Source organism: Drosophila sulfurigaster, chromosome 3, assembly GCF_023558435.1.
Source record: "Drosophila sulfurigaster albostrigata strain 15112-1811.04 chromosome 3, ASM2355843v2, whole genome shotgun sequence".
Taxonomy (NCBI): domain Eukaryota; kingdom Metazoa; phylum Arthropoda; class Insecta; order Diptera; family Drosophilidae; genus Drosophila; species Drosophila sulfurigaster.
In genome coordinates this window covers 50,301,584-50,322,865 of record NC_084883.1, presented here as the reverse complement: position 1 = coordinate 50,322,865, position 21,282 = coordinate 50,301,584, and the positions used below count along the sequence as shown (strand labels likewise).

Genomic DNA, 21,282 nt, shown 5'->3' with positions numbered 1-21,282 from the left:
TACCCCTTTCGTTATCTCTCTCTCCTCTCCCGAACAGGTTCCCGTGCAGCGTGTCACCAAGTATCCATTGCTGTTGGCTCGATTGTACAAAGTGACGCCGTCACATCTCGATGGACGTGAGCTGCTCAAACAGGCGCAAGAGAAAATTGAATTGCATTTGAATCACATCAACCAGGAGGCCAAGGATGTGCCCACGAAACTCTGGCGTCGCATCAGCTCCTCGAGTCCGAATCGTCGCGCCTCCTGCGAAATTGATATGATAAACATCAAGCTGCGCAAAATGGCCATCGACATACTCGAATGGAATCACGATGAGGTCCGCTTTGCCATGGAGGGCAAACTGCTCTACACGCAGCCCACCGACAGCAACTGGAAGAAGGCGCGCACCATCAAATTGACCCCAGTCAATGCGCTGCTCGTGACCAACGGCAAGGTATGTCCGTCCACCAGGGGAGAGCTTAGTGTAAACGTGGTAGCAGTGAGGAAGAGGGGGAGGGAGGGAGGGAGGAAGAGAGGCAGACTCTCTCTAGAGAGGTAGCAGGTGACGATTGAATCACGAGTGCACTCATTAGAAAAGCGAACGTGAGTCTATTGAGTCACGAGCTGGAGCTGGAGCAAAAGCAACAGAGTTTTCAAAGCATGCTAAAAACAGAGCTGAGTGTGATTAGTAAAGCTGACAGATAAATTGCAATTTAAGCTCGTAAGAAAGAGATTAAATGATGGCTATGGGAAAAAATTCAAGAGAACTTTATATTATGAAATAAATATAAATTGAGTTTACTTTATGAGCAACAGATCTAGAAAATATTAACGAGTATGAGCAAGAAATTATTTTAAAGAATAATCATTAAATGAAAATTCAAGTACATATGTATATCAGAGATGTATCAATAAGAATTCCTAATGAGAATGAATGAAGACTCTCTCAGAGTAAAAATATTTGAAAGGCAATCATAAAATCGTTTCGTTGTGGCATTAGTTGACAATCAGATATATTTTATTATGTTAGGTTTCTTTTCAACGTCAAATTATATCGATATACCAAACATAGCCTTCGGTATGTTTTAGTATTTCTTAGTACTTAGTACTAAATAAGTTAGAACAATACCGCACTGTTTTGCTTGTATTTAAAATCGGTCGCAGAGATCTCTGAGCCGAGCACTATCCATTGTAGTTTTCTTACTTGTTTTATATGTGAAGACACTTATATCGTTTTAGTTAGCTTTCACAATCACTAGACTATCCACCAAATAAGTAGTACTAAAGACTGAGCTAAAATAGTCAGTTAAAGTGACTTTTGTTTAGCCAAACTCACGAGAACTCAGCTCTGTTGCTATTACTTATTGAAAAGACACTAGGGACTTTCGTCTCTCACAAGAGAGGAGACACAGAGCAGAGCAGCATCATTAACACAAAATGCAAGTTGCTGCCATAAATCTAAGTGCAATCTCTAGAGTTCACGGCACAATTGACAGTGAGAAATGAACGGAATGCATCTCACGTGTCCATCTCTGGCGCAGAGAGAGAGAATGTTCCCCCATTCTCCCCCGCACTCTCGTCCAGTCTGCAGCTCCTTCGATTGGTCACGTTTGACAAGCGACAAGCGAGTGAGCTGAAACGACAAACGACGACGCTCAGGCGTTTGACATGAGGTGAGGGCAATTAGCGACTGGCGACTGGCGACTGACGCTCTTCTACTACCTCTAATAGCCTTTTCCCTGCTTTCCACTTCCACCTGCTCCTCCGGCACCTCCCACATCGTTAAAGGAGGCCTGGGATTGCGGTTCTGTGCGATGTCATGGCAACAGTTTGCCGTGCGATAAAAGATTTCAACAAATCAGAGTCAGTGGCAGAGAGTCAGTGGCGATTGCCAGGATCCGTGGTAAGGCTATTGAAGCATTGAGCGGAACGGAACGGAAACGTTTCCAGGGCTTGTCCGTAATGAAAAGTGCTTATCCAAGCAACTATCTGCTTTTGATGCCTAAAAACAAAACCAGTTTTACACTCTGCAAAAAAAGAAAAAAAAACGAAAAACGATAGAGCAACAGCAAAAAAAAAAATACAAATGATGAAGAAAAACCGATGGCGTCAAGTGGGCACACACAAGAGGCCAATGTGTATTGAAAGAGAGCGAAGAGAATGGAGAGGCAGGGGAGCACTTGGGGGTGTCACGTCGATGGCGACGCATTGCGTGTGTCACTTGTTCAGTTGGGTTTCTCTTTTTTTGCTTGTTTGGTGCCCTGCTCTAAATTTTTGCAAAATGCCTCGACCGACAATTGCTCAATTCAAGGAATGTGTTTTTTTCTGCTTGCTTTTTGCTGTGACTCCAGCTCTAGCTGCACCTCTAGCAGCTGCTTCCTGCGGCAACTCGGCCAGGCTCTGACATGCTTTGTGCACTCGCTCTTACTCTTGCTCTTGGTCTCGCGTTATCTGCAGGGCTCAACAATGTCGCACTGCCCACATCGAGCATTTTGCTAGTTGTAATTTTGTTTAGTTTTCGTTTTTACACAATTTTCCATTTCTTTTCTTTTCGTTTTTCTATGTTTTGTTTCATTTCTCTCTCTCGTTCTGCGAACAACAGCCAAGTGCCAATTATAGGGCAGAGAAGGCCATGTCGGATAAACTGAATTTCCCGAAGCACACTGGCATTCGGGAGGCCTCTTTGCTGCTGGTGAAGGAGAAATGCGGACGCTATACATTGATACGGGAGCCGTTGTATCTGGACAGATGTGTTGTGTGCAGCGAAGCGGATTGGGATGATTATTTCGAAGTGCAGGAAATTTCATCGAAGGACACATTCATATTCAAAGTGAGTAGTAGTCGATAGTAGTCATCCCTTCCCCCATTCCCATTCCCAGTTCAGTTAACACTAACAGCAAAACTACAATTCAGTTACGAGTACCTAACCCATTCCCATTCCCATTCCTCCCACGCGCTCCTTCTTTGTTTTTGCCCTTTTTGCAGGCATCCGGTTCGTTTCGTTGATTCGGTTTCGTTTAGGTTTGTCTGGGTTTGTCTGGGATTGCCTTTTATGGTTGTATATGTGTGTATGTGTGTGCCCGTTCGCTTGGCTTTTGAATTAGAGAGCGTTTGCCTTTTGACTGCACACCGGCAATGTTTGGGCTTCGTTAGTTTTGCGCTCCCGTTTGGCGTTCCACAAGTTACAACTTTTTTCCATGCATAGTTTTCTCTGGGTGAGTGTGTGTGTGTGTGAGAGGGAGGCGTTGTGGCAGAGAATTTGTAAATGTTGCAAACAGATGATTCCAATGAAGTTAATAGAGCAGCAACAAGACAATTAACACTATGCATAGGTAGCAGAGACAGCAGCAGCTGTTAGGTATTTGCAGACTGAAAGATTGGCGACAACATCGAGTACAGGTATTTAATAAAGTTTAATAAAAAAAATGGGAGTACAAGTGTCAGCAAATTGTAGGAAATATTTATGGTATGAAATTTTAAAAAAGTTTATGAAAAAGTAGAAAATAAAATGTCAGCAATTGTAGAGAATATTTGTAGCATGAATTTGTATTAGTAGAAAATAAAGTTTTGAGAAATTATAGATAATACTTATATAACGAGTTTGCAACAACATTTTCAAACTGTTTTATACATATTGACTAATCTAGAAGAAAGAAGATGACATCTAGAAACTTATTCGAGAAATACTTTCTCATAAAGCTATAGGAAATCTAACCACTTTTTCTGGTCAAAACCCATTTTGAAATAATTTTAGGTACAATGTCTTCACAAATAATCAATCTTCAATGTTGTATACCAGAATTTTTCGATAGATAGCACAACTGAAATATGAGCTGATAAACACGACTCTTGTACATGCAAACCAAATATTAAAGTTTTCATGAATTACAGTTGCAACTGTTGGTAAAATCATTACATTATAATTAAAATTCAATCTGATTACTGATTGATAATTATATTTTATGTAATTTACAAGCAATGCCAACTTTTCTTCAACAATTCACAACAATTTTAAGCAGCCAAAGCAGAAACCTAAATTTTGATGCTCCTTAAATTTCTACTCACATACCCACAAAAACAGTTGGAAATCAATGGAATACACAACGCAAGCTTTCTATTAATCTATTTAGTTCACTATGCTGCAAACATGCTTCGCATAGAGAACTTGCCATAAATATCTAGGGAAAATGTATTAATAGCACAGCAAGTTTGCCCGGTTGCAAACAAAATTTTGTATAGCATACTTTTGAGCGTCGCACAAGCACAATGCATAGCAGTTAATATGCTAGAGATTTCGTTTTTAATAACAGACAGAAGAAGATACAAAAGCGTATGGAGAAATCCATTTCAAATCCTGTCTAATATGAAACGAGCTGTCGTCTCCCGCCACACTAAACAGAAGGATTCCAGCTTCGATTCATTCATGCAAATTTTTTTAACCAGAGCAAAACGTAGGCTGCGTAGCCAGCAGGGAGCCTAGAGGGGACGAGGCTGAGGCGCCTTTTGAAGTGCGTCGAGGCAACGCACGTCGAGTGCCTGCCAAAATGAATGACATTTATTGAAATTTAACACAAAAAAAAGGGGGCAAAAAAAAATCAGAGAAAGAAAAGCAAAAGCAAAGCAAAACGAAATGAAAGGAAGTGAAGCAGAGATGCGCAACAAAATGGTTGAAAGACGGACGTAAGTTGGCGCTGCATAAATTGAAACGTTTAGTTACGGCCAACTGAGCAGTTATAGGCACACACACACACAAAGATACACTCCTAATATATGCCTTATATATACAGAGACAGGTCACCTGTCAAATGGGCGAGTCAATCATAATTTTCTAACGCATTTCGTTCATCTTTTTTTCCCCAACAGGCTGAGGATGGCGTAAGGACGAAGCAATGGTACACACAGCTGCAGTATCACGCCCAGGGAATGGGAGCCTGGCGAAAGCGACGCAATGCGTTGGCCAACATCATGATCAACGGCATGTTGGCGCGCAGTTAGTTGGAGTTGGAAATGGAAGACAATCGATAAGCGGATAACAAATTAAATAAATAAAATTACAATTAAAATGCAAAAAAAAAATGACAATGAAAATTGATACAGCAAATGTGCATTTAAGTAAAATTTGCCCCCAAATTAATTTGTATTGATGCGTTATTAATTAACCAAGCAATTTTATATAATTATAATTTAAGTGATATACAATTTAACCGAACGCTAGTTAGTGTTTACATACATACAAATATACATTATATCGTACATACATACATAATATTATACAACTCTATAATGACAAATGAAATATGAAAAATATATAAATATATTAATTATACATTAAATTGCATTTTAATTGAGTTACCGAAGCACTGAAAACACCAAGCGAAAAACTGATTCTGAAAACTGAAACTGAAATGCGTCTCTGTCATGAAATGTCAGCCTATTAATTTAGTCGCGAGCAATTCCTACAATCATTTCTGTCTATTGTTTGCCCCGCCATTAAAAGTGGCGATAAATCTTATGCAAACCTCCCCACATACAACACACATAAAAGCAAAAATAAAATATAATAATTACAATTATATTTTTCGTTCCTTTTTTTTCTTGTTGTAGTATTTTTTAATTCACGTACTCATAGAGATTTATGGTTTCAAGCCAAATGAAATTACGGTTGCTGTTGCTGTTGCTGTTGTTCTTTGAGCTGGAGTTTCAAGCATTGCCCACGGGGCACGCACGATTGCGATTATATTGAGCAAAAGGAAAATGTTGATTACATTTTCACTGGGCTGCCACAAAATTGCGCACAATTTGCCCCACAAAACTTTTCAACTAAACCATAAACACTTTGCACACCATTGTAAATATTTGTACAATTACATGCAATGCACACATATAGAATTATGGCATGTTAGTTCAAACCCCGCTCTGCACGGGTATGTGCAAATAAATAGTTTGGGAATTTGTAACAGTTATTTCAATATACTCTATTAAAAATATCTACATTGTAGGTATTTTGTAGCTCAAACATTAAGAAAGTAAAATATTGTGAAAACTATTCTGTAATGTAGTTTACTTACTTTATTTCTAACTCATATATCACGAGTCAGTCAAGCACTCAATCGCGTCTTCACTCACTTTGCAACTCAATCAAATTTCTATTTAGCTATATATATATAAACATTTAGAGCAATCAAACAAATCAATTATTATATTCATATTCTTTCATCTCATACATGATCAATTTATATTCAATCACACCTTGTGTTATCAATCAATCTTAAAAAAATAAATCATTCATTTGTTGAACATTTCTTATTGTGCTGTATTGACATTCAATTAACTCATTCAAATAAATCACTTGATAAATTATTCAATTCATTTTTTTGATTGATCAATAATTATTCAATCTTAGTAGTTTTTTTGCTCAATCAATCAATCATTTTATTAGTTTGCAACTCAGTCAAATTCAATCAACTAAAACATTTTATTTATTATTCAATGCATTCAATTGCATGAACCCTTAAAACTTAATCCCTTTTTTCCTCAATCAATCAGTCATATAAGAAGCAGGCAATAATTTTAACGTCAATCAGATTCTAAGTGTGCTGTATAGATATTTAATCGATTCAGTCAAACAAATTTATTGATATAATATTAAATTTATGTTATTGCTTGATCAATTACTATTCAATCTCTTTTGTTTTTTTTTTTATTTTGTTTTGTTCAATCAATCGTTCTATTAGTTTAGTATTTATTCAAATAAATTTTGATTTTTATAGCTAATCAATTGCTTTAGTCAACCAAATCAATTGTTTCATTATTTAATCGATCCCTTGAACTGATCAGTAATATTCAATGACATTATTTTCTGCTCAATCAATCAATCGTGTAACAAACAAGCAATCATTTTGTCAGTCTGCTACTCAATCAAACTATTTTTTGTCATAATATTATCATATACTTGCTTGCTCAATCAAAACTCATCAATCATTAACCAAATCATCTAAGAATCCAGCAAACCACTTAGTCAAGAAAGTCATTTAGACTGCGTTTAGTGAGTCAATCAACCCCGTCGTTAGGTGAATCCGTCACGAAATCCCTCCATAAAACAAGCTATTAATCCCTTTGCTCCGTCATCTAGAGCTCTTACTCGCTTTATAATCGCTGTTAGTTGATTAAACCATTTTAAATCTCATGCAATGTACAAATAGAAATACGAACAACTAACACAACATCAACAACAATACAAACAAAAACAAGAGCAGCAACAACGACAGCAAAAACACATCAGCCAGTAATAGCAATAATAACATTTAACAAACAACAAACAAGAGCACCCAAGTGGTTTCGACTTTGGGGTTTTGTGGAGCATCGGCATGGAAGAGGGGGGAAACGGGGGTAGAGCATATAGAACAGGAGAATGTATTCGCAATTGGTCTATGGCTTTCCACTGACTCTGGCTTTCCACTGAGGTTTCCACAGGGGTTTATTGTTTGTTTAATTACACAAATAACTGAGCAGATTATTATGGTTAAACACGAAACTGTAATTGTAATTGTCATGGCCAGTCACAGCAATTGCTGTGACAATTGTCCACTAAAAACTGCTCAGAATGCGTAGTAAGTGACGAAGTGGTGACTAAAAAGATACCACGTGAAATAAATAGCTAGAAAATAAATGATGAGAAAAAAATACAAGCATTAGCATCGAAGATAATAAGTAGCAAATAAAAATTAATTTTTTCTTTTTTTATCTTTTCTCAAAAAACAATGAAATGTTTTTTAACATATTTTACACTTTACAACAAAATGAATGCGAACTAAATAAAAATTTGATTTTTTTCAAGCAAATGAAACACATTGATGAAAAGTTTTTTATTTAATTTTATTTATTAAAATTATTAGAAAGTGCCTAAAAAATCATTGATTTATCTCAAATAAAACACAGTGATGAAATGTTTTTTATTTATTTTACAGTTCACATAAAAAAGGGATTTACAATAAATACAAATTTGTTAGATATTAAAAAGAAATCAAGTGGTTTATTTTAAGCAAATCAAACACAGTAATGAACAGTTTTTTATATCTATTTTTCAGTTTACATAAAATAGGAAATTTCAATAAATATAAATTTGATAGAAATTGCAAATAAATCTTTGATTTATTTCAAGCAAATCAAACACATTGTTTCATTGGTCCGCAGGGTATCGTTTAATGATGTCGAGCTCAGACTAAGTTAAGCTCTGCAGACAGCGCGTGTAATTGAAAAGAATTAACTGGTTTTACCACGAAGGAGTCCCCATTTATCCATTAATCATTATATATAATATATATTCAATTTCAATCAAATTCGAGTCGAGTTAACCTAACACATTGTCTACCTACAGCATTGTGTTTTCATTTTCCCACACACACAGAGACACAGACTGACAGAATATATTTCTCTCTTACGTGTGTGTTGTGTATGTGTGTGTGTGTGTGTGTGTGTGTGTGTTTGGCTTGGTTGTTGTTTCGGGCTTACCACAACAAACACTTGAATTGAGAGACAACAACAAATTTGTGGGCGGCTGTTGAAAATTAGTTAGCCAAGGCAATACGAATATAATTTGGCATGGCGCCTGCGGCGCGTCAAAGCCTTTGATGGCTTCCGTTGTAAATTACACTAATACAGCACGTAAACAAGTTCACACAAATCCCCGTTTAAAGCACAGCAAACATACTGAAACGATCGAGAAGCGGTTGCAAAATTGAAAAACAGAAAGAAAAACACCCAAACGAAACGAAACGAAACGACAAGAAGTTAAAGGAAAAACTGCATGCTGAGCGCAATTATGCTGGACAAACATTTGCCAGGGCAACGAAACGATGATGCCAAAGCCCAGATTGCCGCAGCAACTCCACTTCACTTCGGTCTCTTCACTCTCCAGTTGCCACACCTCACGTCTCACGCTGGCACTTAGCATGCACCTTGGCACACGCATAAACACACACACAAAACTAGGAAGAAAGCTACTATCGAGTGTGCTCGACTGTAAGTTACTGTGGCATTATTTTTAAAATATTATGAATAACACATCACAGAAAATATCTAAATATACCGAAGGCCATATTTGGTATATCGATGAAATACTTACTATGTCAAAATATACCAAAGAGTTGCAAAATATACCAGATTGTCGGCCAAAGCAGCTAAGACCCGATTGCAGTAGGCGTAATTTTCCATACAGAAGTATTTCTTAAATAAGTTTTACAATTTTCATCTAATCATTGAGACTCTCAGCAATCACAAATGCTATAGTAGTTATTGTCTATACGCAAAATTTCTAACCTCAAAATTGCAGTTATTATTCGATATTTTTCGTTTTGCGAAGGCGGAAGTGGGCGTGGCAAAAATTTTAAATAGATATGATCTGCGTGCAAACATAAGAATTACTGTCAGAAAAGAATTATTTATCTTTCTCTTATAGTCTCTGAGATATACATAAGTATTCATATGGACGGACAGACAGACAGACGGACATTGTTATATTATTTCGGCTGTTGATGCTGATCCAGAATGTATGTATATTCTTCCTCTATCTGCCTGTTACACACATTTACTTGAGGCATAAAGTTATAATACCCTTCTACCCTATAGATATCAGGTATAAGCTCAACCACACACACACACACAAACAACTCAGCTCGACTACTTTAGTGTACTCCAGTGCCTGCTTTGCCAAACACAGACTTCTCGGCTGCAAGAGAGAGAGCCTCCATGCTCCAGTCCATGTCAGTCTCCGGCCAGCTAGGGCGTGGAACGTGTTATAACAATAGGGTGTCATGGCGCCTATCTCCCCCTCTCCCTCTCTCTCTCTCTCGCTCTCCCCTTTTCCTATCGAGCGACTAACACTAACGAGCAGTAAAACAAGTTTAAGATTTGCCGGCACACACAAATAAAAACACAGCCAAAGCCGACGCTATCGCCATCTCCCCTCTTTCCTTTCCCTTCCCTTCCATTCCCTTCCATTCCTTTCGTTTCCATGTCGTGTCTGCCCCGAACGCTGCCGGCGGATGCCGGAACGGATGTTGGGATCAGCGCGCAATAACATAACCAAGGCACGTAGCACAAACACGGTACATTATATTGTATAAGCAGACTTCATTACGGTATTTAAACAGAATATCCACAATTTCTGACATGTCGAATGCGCCAAATGCCACAGCCACAGCGACAAACGCACAATGGCACAAAATCCTTTCTATTTACTTTCTGATTGTTTGTGAAAATTGTATGTAAAAGCATTAACTAGTGTTATACTACGATTTCAATACACACTTTATAGGTTTAAAGCAAAGCTTTTTCATAATACACATTTTGAAAAACAAAATGGCGCATTTGTTAAAGCAATTCGGCGCGAATCCTAAAAGTATGCTATGACTTTTTTTCAGCTTACAAAAGGGGAAAAAGCGCCAAGCCTGACAAACATAAAGGAATTTGTTTTTAAATAATTAAAATTATTGAAAAAGTGCATATGACATACCATTAATGAAAATAGTTTTCTTTCTGTATTTAATATGTATTTTACTAGACTAACTTAGCAAGAAATATTTTTTGATTTTTTCATTAAAAAAATTTAAGCGAAGTCATTTCCATAGTTTTTTAAGAATCACCAAACTATTCATAGGAGAATCACAAAGTTTTTAATACAGCTGAATTTCAAATTGCATCTGAACAAAATGGGCAAATGAAAAACATGGAATATTTAACTTATTCAACCCATTTTGACTTTACTAAATCACATATTGAAACGCATCAATACTTGTTTTGATGCCAAGTATTTCAATGTGTGATTAGTCTACTATCACTTCCATAATCATATCCTTGACAACAAAAAAGTATTCCGTTTCATCAAATAAATAATAAGTAATAAAGGTAAATAAAGTAGATAATGCTGTTGTAAAAATAATAATAATCTATAGCTAAGATACAATTTAAAATTCAATCATTTTTTTGTTACTGATTTTAAAAAATTCGAAAGATTTTCAAATTAAATTTTAAAAAAATATATATTGGCCTAAATAAATAATTTAAATAGAGATGTATCTAAAAAATGACAATTTAAAATAAAAAACTAAAATTTCTAGATTTGGGTTGCAAAATTTTGTAATCCATCGGTGGTAATATAATAAATAAGTAGAAGCAAAAACTATGAAACATTATTTTGATCTTATAATAAGTTTTTTTTTTAACTTTACTTTATTTTCTTTTTATTATGAGTCTAATATTGAATCTTCTTGAAATGAATATGTGTTTTTTTAACATTCGTACTTTCATCTTCTTGATGAGCCTTTGAGACCAAAATTCTTAGTACTAAGACCAAAGTCTCAATCAATATGACTTTTTGTTGCGTGTAGATACTCTTAACGTGAAAATAAGGATTAATTTAAGTAGTTAAATGATTGTTTCAACTTTCCACTTTTAAACAATAAACGTTTCGAATATACAATCGAATTTAACGCGAAATGTTTCTGTGCATTTCTTTGAGAACAGTTTTAATAATTGGCGCATTTAAGTTGAAAACTTAATTTACAACCGCAAGTTGCCAAAGAGCCCCATTGTGGCATCGAGGCGTGCCAAACCACACACTCACATACACACAGAGACAGCAACTCACACATACCCACATCAGAAGTCAAATTGTGAGCAGTGAAGCGACTCGAACTATACATCAGAGTGTTGTAGAGAAGAAGAAAGGTCTGGGTAAAAATGCATCACGTAACCCGAGCGAAGGATCCGGCGACGCCGTTTGCCAATATGATTAGACCCAGAGTCTGTCTATCTGTCCGTCTGTCTGTCTGGCTGACAAAACTTTGTCGCCTCAGTCGAAAGCGCAGCTGTAGCTGGAGCAGAAGGTGACAAGAAATCAGTGCCATATGCAGCCGCAGAGCAAAACTAAAATGGGGCAATAAAAATTTGTCGCCAGGCCAATAAATGTAACTCGGCGCGGACAGGGGATAAAAACCGCTGCAGACACTGGAAGCCGTCACGAAGTTACAGAGAAAAAAGGCGAGCAGAAGGGACTGCAAGCGGGGGCGTCGTCGTGAAGCCAAAACATTTTCATTGCGGCATTTAAAGCGCTGGAACAAAAAAAAGGAAAAAGGAACTAAAAAACTGGAAAAAAAACGGCAAAAACTTGCCGCAAAAAGGTGGCTCGGGCGCTCAGGTTGCGCGGCAAACAGATTTCAAGTAATAAAAAATTGAAATTAAAAGTTCCACTTGTGGCAGACAGCCTCCTACCACCCCTCCCTCCTCCCTCCTCCCACCCTGTTAAAGCCATGGCCAGGCGCAAAAATGAAGCCAGCGAATGATGGCGAAATGCGACACAGTTTTCACACGAAATAGGTCGTAAAAATTATGAGCGGCCAGCATGAAAGCCACAAACGTTGGCAGCTTCAAGAGACCCCCTTCCCCCTCCCAACACTCCCCCTCGAACAATAGCTTACCTCTGAGAGAGTGAGTACTAGGGTTACCGAGCTGGAAAGTGCGCTTTAGCAAATTTTTTCGCCTGCCATAAATCGATTTCAATCGACAAATTTTTAAGTAGATTGAAGCGCATATCATAATAAAAATAGCAGGAATACACATAAAAGCAATGACTTTATCATAACTGCATGAAAGCATAATTCCACATCACCTTGGCAACCCTGTTCTGAGCAGATTAACGCTGTCCAGTTTTGTTGGTTTTGCCATTGTGAACGACGTCGACGACGACGACGACGACGACGTCTCAATGCTCAATAAGGTCAATGGGCAGGCAGAGTTTTTCATTTATGTAGATTTAGATTTTTACCATTTTTCCCATTTTTTGCAATTTTCGCTTTTATTCGCTCGCGAGTTTTTTTTATTATTTTTTCATTTACATTTGCCATCAGCATCATTTGCATTTTCATTTCGCTGTAGTGCAAATCAAACAAATTGCAAACAAAATTTTTAATTGTTTCGCTTCCTGTGTCAACCGAGCGTGTGTTTGTGTGTGTGTGTGTGTGTGACTGTGTGTGTGGTCTAATCAGAATTACTGTGCACACACATTCAGCATATTTCACACATCGTAGTCGAGGCTGCTGCCTCATAAGAATAATGTGCGACACGTTCAAGCATAAACCGAATTAAGTATACGCCACGTTTGCCAGCCAGTCAGCCAGACACACGCTCCCCACTCCCCACTCCACGCACACACTCCTCGATTGGCCTAAGCCTGGCCTTTAGAGTTTGCCTCTTGGCAGTTTTGGGAGTTGAGAGTTGCGAATGGACACATTGCCACATAGCCGCAGAACTGCAGGGGAAAGGGACACGCGGCAAACACTCGCATTTTTATGCGTTGTGGCAGTCAAACACCCACACATACATGTATGTGTGTACGTGCAGCGAGTGGCAAAAAGTTTTGTGGCAAAAAAAAAGAAAAAGAAAAAAAAGGGCAACGCCAGGCGACGACATCTAAGTGAATTTGCCTTAGTCAAATTTTGTGTGGCCGGCTCACGAGTCGTGTCGAGTTGTTGCCTTAGGTCAGGCACACGGCCAAAAAAGCGTACAAAAAAAAAAACGGAGTCAGCAGACAGGAGCGAGCACAGCTGCTCCTTCGAGAAAGAGAGAGAGCTGCATGAAATTTACATTAATTTTGGCAACCGCTTCGCTGCTGTTGCACACAATAAAACGCAAATTATTTCAAATTTTCAAATAAATCACGAATTTTGACCAACATTCGACAACAGCAACAAATCAAACTTTACTCACCAAATAACAAAAAAACCGAAGCTTACACGACAACAAACTCCAAGCACGACGTGTCCTCCAAATGTTTGCCGAGTTCAGTGTGTCAAGAGCTTCGGCAGCCGAACGGTAAATGCAGAGCGCATTTGCTGACTAAAGCGCGCGCTTGTGCAGAATTGAGTTTGTCTTAGAAAAAGCTCAAGAGCAAATGAGTTGAAAGTGAATGAGTGCAACTTAAGCGCTGAGTGAAAACTGCCAAGCAACTCAAGCTGGCGCCATTTTGCCCTGCAGCGGTCAGTTCGCGTAGCTGGGTTCGCAACCTGACTAAGCAAGGGCAGCGCAGCTTTTCACCACAGCAGCAGCAGCAGCGTTGAAAGCTTTTGCATGGCAGCGTAGGCTTTGCTTAAATGACGCTCAAAATGTTTACTTAGCTGCCGAAGCAAGCGGATTTGCAACTTTAGGGAATTTACATACATTAGGCTGTATGAGGGGAAGGGGGAGGGGCAGTCAGTGTTTTGTTAGCCTCGAGGATTGTGTGGAATGCCGACACAAACACACACACACACACAGCAGCAGCTCACGATAGGCAGGCGGCAATTCAAATCCTTTTACTTCCGCTTTAAGCTAATGCAAAATTGAAGAGGACGAGACGAAGACAACAACGTTGAAGAGGCAGAGACAGATGCGGCTGATAGCAGACTTTCACACCCCTCACACCCCGCCACCCTAAAAAAAAATCCGAACGCGTGCGTAGCGTATAAAAAAAAAAAGAGAATATGATTACATATTGTATATTTTTTTGCAAGCGTGGAGTGAGCAGTTCAAGGAGCGCCTTGTAGGGTGCTTAAAATCGGCTGAGGCAAAAAGGGTTGACAGTTTATTGGGGGAGACACTTAAAGGCAATCAGCACTGTTCCACACACACACACAAACACATACAGCCCCCTTGGGCGATCCAAGAAGCCCCAGACAGCAGAGACAGTGACACAAACAACAATGGCGGCATTCAATTTTTTAATATTTGCCTTGCAAATTTTGTATAAAATGCATTTGTTGTCTGCATGCGAGCTCCCACTATATATGCTGTTGTAGTTCCCTTTCTTTTCGCTTCCTCTCAACCCAACGCTTTTCCTGCCCGTTTCACACAGGAAGGGATAGGCGATAGACGGTAGTCGAAGAGTCGGCGACTATCGCGACGACAGGCGAAACGAGAAACGAGAAACAGGAAAGACAGCAGCCGGCACCGACCGAAAGTGAAGTGAATGTGAGTGGGAGTGGAACGGAGTGAAGTGGAAAGGGGGAGAGAGAGAGAGCGAACTGAATGTGGACAATGTCAACACATGGAAATTGCAAGGACAACGGCAAAAACTAGCAAGCAGTGCACTGACACAATGAGAAGCAAGGGGGGCGGGTGGCAGGAAATATGGGAGAAGGGGAAGCGTACCTAGCGACGGAAGCAATAAATTGGTTAGGTAAAAAAGCTGGTGTCCTAGACGCGCAGACACATGGCTAAAAACCGAAGCACGCGAGACATGTCCGTAATTTGTGTGCATTGCCAAACAGCGGACTGGGGAGGGACGATAGAGGGCGCCAGTTTCCTTTGAAGAGCTATTTGTTCATGCGGCGACAGAATTAATACAAAATGGCCGCACAGCTAGCGTGCGCGCGAGCGAGCGAGATAGAGATAGACAACAATTATGCACATTGGCAATTTTTAAATAGCGACTTTCCAACAGTAAATTATTTATGACTCTAACCTGAGGGGGAGTTTTTTTGGTCTTACTTTAATCGACGTGTACCTTCTTAATGGCCACACTGGTGATTTCGGCCTCCTTGAGCTCCTCATCGGTGGTGGCGTTATAGATATGCTTCAAGTACAAATTGAAATAGTCGGTATAGTTCATCGGTGTGGATATGCGATGTTTGCGCACCGGTAACCGCGGCGACAACGACAACATGCTCGCCCACTGCCCATCACACAGATCATCGTACCGCAACAGTCCGACCTCATGGCCACCAAGGTCACCGGGTCCTCGACACATCGGCTGCTGACCGTCCCACAGCTTCACCACGAATTCGCGTATCCAGCGCGCCAAATACAATGCTCGACAATCACAATGCCAGGGATTCTTGTCCAGCTTCACGGCCACCAACTTGTCCAGGCCATGAAGTGCCCCGTGTGGGAGATACATCAGCTTGTTGGAGTCAATGCGACTAGAGAACAGATTGGGTCACTCTTTGGTTCATTGATAATCGCTTGCACTTACAGTTTCTCTAGTTGGGTGAGCGGTGCAAATGCCCGAGAGTCAAAGTGCTTCAGTATGTTGTTGTTCAGCATGAGGATTTTGAGGTTAGTCAGTCCCTGAAAGTCGTTGGCCTCCAGTGTGGTCAGGTTGTTCGAGAAGAAGGTCAAGCGGGTGAGTGCGCTCACATGCAGAAACAGATCAGACGGAATGCTCGACATTGAGTTCTGGCCGAGAAACAATTCATTGAGGTTCTTGAGCTCGACAAATGCCTGACCATGAATCTGCATACAGGAAAACTTGAATTACTCGTGAAGGAATTTTCCACTGCCCACGCTTACATGACTTATGCGATTCATTGTGAGATCTAGCGTGACTAAATTAGCCAAGTTGTTGAATATGGTGCCTGATATTGAAGTGATGCGATTGTTGTGCAGCATAAGCACCTGAAGACTCTTCAATCCCTCAAAGAAGTCATCCTCGATCTTGGCTGAGAAAGAAAGTTTAAAAAAGTATGTTGTAGGAACTTTTTGAAAACAATTATATAATAAGAATTGTTTCAATTAAAAATAATATTTTTCAACAAATTTAATTTAAATAACAAGCCAAAATAATTGAAAAGAATTTTAGTTCTACGTAATAAAAAACAAATTTAAACAAGTAAGAAAGCTACAGTCGAGTGTACTCGACTGTGAGATACCCGCTACCCATTTTGAATAAAAGCAATATATTTTGCGGTATATTTCTCAAAATATACCAAATATACTACAAAAATACTAAAAATATACCAAATGGTATATGTGGTATATCGATATAGTACCGCATTCAAAATATACCATAGACGGCACAATATACCAGATTGTCAGACAAAGTAACTAAGACCCCCAGTACTATAAGTAGGCGTTTTTGCCCATACAAAAGAATTTCTTTAATAACTTCGACAATTTTTATCTGATCGCAACCAAATTTTCAGGAATCATAACTACTATAGTAATTATTGTATATACCAAAATTTGTAACTCTAGCTTTAAAATTACGCTTGTTATTCGATTTTTTTGATTTGCGGGGGCGGAAGTGGGCGTGGCAAAAATTTGAAACAAACTTGATCTGCGTGCAAACATAACAAATGCTGTCGAAAAAAAATTATGGCTCTATCTCTTATAGTCTCTGAGATCTAGGTGTTCATACGGACGGACGGACAGACACACAGACACACAGACGGACAGACGGACAGACGGACATGGCTATATCGTCTCGGCTGTTGACGCTGATCAAGAATATATATACTTTATAGGGTCGGAGATGCCTCCTTCAACCTGTTACATACATTTCCTGCCGGCACAAAGTTATAATACCCTTCTACCCTATGGGTAGCGGGTATAAAAATTCCCAAATTTCTCACTCATCCTGCAGGTTATTTTGGGATTTGAGTTTTTAAAAGTCTTTTATGCTCATGGTATTTATGTAATATATTGTCATGCTTAGTCAGTTCACTTACCTATTTGATTCCAACCAAAGTCTAAGGACTTCAGCTTCGTCTGATAGCGCATGCTGCCCGAAATAAGCTCTTCGATCTTGTTCCGCGACATGTCAAGTTCCTCGAGCATTAACTGATCCCTGAGCAAATTCGGTGGAAAGGTGGCAATTTGATTGTCGCACAAATTGATGACAGTCAAACGCTGAGCATGATAGAAAACCGATTCGGGCAGCAGAGCTATAGCATTCTTGCCCAGATCAAGCAGATTAAGATTACGCAGCTTCCAAAAGGTGCGAGCATCAATGTCCTCCAAATGATTGTTTTGAATGCGACTAAAAAATGAGAGAAATTAAAGTTAAGCAAGTAAATCTTTTATAATATAATCGCTTCCTACAGCTGCAGCAGACTGTCCAGATCCTGGAACAGATCAAAGGGTAAAAAGTCCAGCACATTGTTTGAAATATCCAGTTGCTTCAGCAGCGTTAATCCTCGAAACGTGTCCTTGTGCAGCGTGGAGAGCGAATTGCGGGATAAATCAATGGAGACCATATTCATGGGAATCACTTGGGTAACTGGCACCGCCTTCAAATTCGTGTTCCAGCAAGCGAAACTCTTGGTATCCGGATTGCAGCGACACACACCCGAAGTGCAATGATTCCACTCCAATTCGCTGCCGCTGGCCAAGTGCCAAATTGGTTGCTCCACCGATCTCAGACGACTTTCGATCTGTCGCACACGCTTATCGAACTCAGCAAGATTAAACATAGAAGACATGTCCCCAGTTTTTGTCTCTCCATTGCTCGGCTTGCGTGGCTTTGGTTGCTCCGTCGTAGTCCCATTAGGCAACGCCTTGATGAGTAGCAGCAGCTGGGAAATAATCCTTAGCGATTCACAGGCTGTCAGGGTGCAGTTCCTTGTTCCCGAGGAGAGCAACGGCATCAGATATCGCTGACGAAACTCATCCAGTGTCTGTTGTGCATCCTTCGTCTGCTGCGCTTGCACTCCAAAGCAGATTCCAGTGATCAAGAGCAGCCAAACAGCAGTTGACTTGTCCATTTTTAGTAAGCAAATGAAGCACCTCTCAATTCACTTGGCAGTATTTATAGACAGCGCCTTAAGCGTTGCCTAATTCGCATAATTCATCACAAAATTTGCATCTTTAGTTTTCCAGCAATTACCTTAACTAGTTCACAGCATGGCCGGAAAAACTGTAGCCCACTTTCATGCATTTCGTTTACATAAAATTATCAAATTGTTGCCTATAACAATTAATTCATTTAAAACATCTACACAGATAATCTTAACATTAGCTACTCATTAGCTTACAATTTCAATCTGGAAAATTTTTATAGAGTGCTTATTCTAGTTATGTTTAGTTTATTTATATCTTTAGGAATTGTTCTTTAATTAATTTAAGTCATTTAATTTGAGCATTGTGTATTATGAATAATTTCTTTATAATATCGACCTATTTAATCTTTAAAGAGTATTTACAATTCGTTTATGTCAAGCTGTGTATTATAAATTTTAAGATCGGAAAACGAAAGTCTGTGTGCTGCATGTTTGAAGGTCTAGTCTATTGCTCGAGACTGAGCACAACTTTTGTCTCTGCAGGGAATCCATTTAATTTGTCACATAAATTGAACTCGTCATTTGCCTGACATTGATTTATGTGGCAGTTGTTGAACTTTAGTTAGCTTAACGAGAATATAAATGGAGAAAGTTTATTTTAAATTTGAACTAACAAAACTAAATGATTATTTTTCCATAATTAATCTATAATAATTGTAGTCCATTTAATGTTCTGCAGCACATATACAGAAATGTAAATAATATATTATATAAACAGACCCAACGATCTGCAAAATGTTCAATTTGAAAACTATTTCTAAACACTATATCATTATCATTTATCACTCAACTCATCATTTGAAATTATTGAAAATAAAGTATGTCTTAATACAAAAAAAATCATATTACTCAAATTATTTCGATTGAAAACTATCTTATTTTCAGCAATTTCACATGATGATTGATGGATGATTTATGTATTATTAGCTTTCATTTAATGTAACATACAAATAAATAATAATTAGAACACATAAATAGCTATTAACATGTTTGTACGTTAGAAAACTATTCTCTATATCCTGTAATCTTCTATAGATACCAAACATTTCTAAGTAGATATGCCTCATTATATTTTTATAGCTGTTTAAAGCTGTTCACGAAATATTTGTTTATAGCATATCCTTTCAATACTGATGACACCAGAAATTTGAAATACAGCGTGGCGCCATCTATCGCCAACTTGGCCAATTTCCTGTTATTCAATAAGTACACCCAGTAAATCCTGCCGACAACAACCCTCCCCACTTTAAAACATCCCCTCTTATAAGTGTGCCCACTATATGCTGAACCCAGTTTAGCGCTAAGCCTCAACAGATGACGCTAAAAGGTCAACAAATTGCACCCAGTATAGTCCTTAAACACAAATGATTACGCTGCAAGGACATTTATTAAATTTGCGGCAAATTCAGTGTAGCGCCATCTCTGCAAAATAAAAACTTCCTCCATCTACCGGAGACAAGAACTGTGCCTTTCGCAGGAAGTGAAGGCTAGCTGCATGGGCTTCACACAGAGCATATTGGCGATGAGCTTGCACTTGGCCAGCAGAAGATTCGGATAAGGCAACGCACCAAGATCATCCACATAGTCCATGTGTTGCTTCTCCAAATCGCCAGGCACCTTAACAGGATTCGCCTCATCCCTCGGACAGCTGTTGCGAATACGTCGATTAAAGTCATCGAGACGTTCCTTAAAGTTGGGCACAAAGAAGCACGGATCAAGGACGAGCATAACGAGTCCCAGATTCGGACTGCGTCCCTGGCAAGGCGCACACCAGCGTGGAATGCGCGTGGCATAGTCGGCACCCGACATGACTCCACACAGCACATCAATCATTGCTGCCAAGCTGAAACCCTTATTGCCTCCAATCGGATAGAGTTGCTGGGCGGACAATGCAAGATTCGGAAAGGTAGTGGGCATGCCATTGACATCCGATGCCCAGCCCCTAGGTATTTGCTCCTGGTTCATGAATGCCCACTCGATGGCACCAATGTCCCGCACAGTGGTGCTCATGTCCAGCATAAGGTGCGACCAGTTGCCGGTGGCACCAAAGGCCAAACAATTGGCACCAAGGCTCGACGACCGACAACCCGGTTGCATCATCATGGGTGCCGCATTCGACATAACTAATCCGATAAAGCCCTTGGCTACGGCACGGAATGCATACCACGCTGCCATGCCAATGTGATGCGATTGCTTGGCCACCACAAAGCCAATGCCAGTCTGGCGTGCCTTCTCCACGGCCAGATCCATGCAATAGTTGGCCACAAAGACGCCCATGGCTCGATTCCCATCCACATGCGCTGTGGTCAATGTGTTGTGTATGAGTCTCGGCTCCGCCTTAATGTCCACATAACCATTCTGTATATCACTCAGATACATATCCAAGCGATTAATGCCCGATCCATGGACTCCTCTGTAATCGGCCGCCAGCAGCAAATCGGTGATGCAACGCTGCTTCTCCATGGACATTCCCACTCGAGAAAAGCACTCCTGGACAAAACGTCGCGCCTCCCTGACCAGTACCAGCGATGTGCTCGCCATATCCTCGGCAAACTGCTGCGGAATGCGATAGGTAATCCCACGCATTTGTCTCCAAGATGAACACTGCGAGGCGGACAGTAATTGTCGATGTCCCAATCTCTTTCTTAAAGCCATGCTTTGAATTCGTACTTAAAATTAATCTCGTTTTTTTGGGGTTGTTAAATGTGATTAT

At 39.6% G+C, this 21,282-nt stretch overlaps 3 protein-coding genes across 5 annotated transcripts in view; 1 reads left to right on the top strand and 2 right to left on the bottom strand.

Moving 5' to 3' along the window:
* Window positions 1-5,055, top strand: part of LOC133840959 (mucin-2) — a 126,432-nt gene extending 121,377 nt beyond the window's left edge. For both annotated transcript variants that reach the window (XM_062273182.1, XM_062273181.1), the window contains exons 7-9: window positions 38-433; window positions 2,582-2,809; window positions 4,843-5,055. In XM_062273182.1, coding sequence (XP_062129166.1) covers window positions 38-433; window positions 2,582-2,809; window positions 4,843-4,974 — 756 coding nt within the window. In that variant the 3' untranslated portion in view covers window positions 4,975-5,055. The remainder of the gene's footprint in view (window positions 1-37; window positions 434-2,581; window positions 2,810-4,842) is intronic.
* A 9,450-nt stretch (window positions 5,056-14,505) lies between these two features.
* On the bottom strand, window positions 14,506-18,511 carry LOC133844456 (platelet glycoprotein V). Of its 2 annotated transcripts, XM_062278455.1 has the most exons (6): window positions 17,833-18,511; window positions 17,460-17,770; window positions 16,303-16,451; window positions 15,986-16,245; window positions 15,650-15,932; window positions 14,506-15,586 (listed from the first exon to the last, which is right to left on the bottom strand). In XM_062278455.1, the coding sequence occupies exons 1-6, from the start codon at window positions 18,492-18,494 to the stop codon at window positions 15,503-15,505; spliced, it is 1,749 nt and encodes a 582-aa protein (XP_062134439.1). In that variant the 5' UTR covers window positions 18,495-18,511; the 3' UTR covers window positions 14,506-15,502. The 2 variants fall into 2 exon arrangements, with proteins under 2 accessions (XP_062134439.1, XP_062134438.1); XM_062278454.1 differs by having other exon boundaries at window positions 14,507-15,932; window positions 17,833-18,510.
* A 1,428-nt stretch (window positions 18,512-19,939) lies between these two features.
* Window positions 19,940-21,224, bottom strand: LOC133843862 (uncharacterized oxidoreductase YjmC). Its single transcript, XM_062277608.1, has one exon. It carries the CDS (start codon window positions 21,222-21,224, stop codon window positions 20,016-20,018), a length of 1,209 nt encoding a protein of 402 aa, XP_062133592.1. The 3' UTR covers window positions 19,940-20,015.
* Window positions 21,225-21,282: the final 58 nt, after the last annotated feature.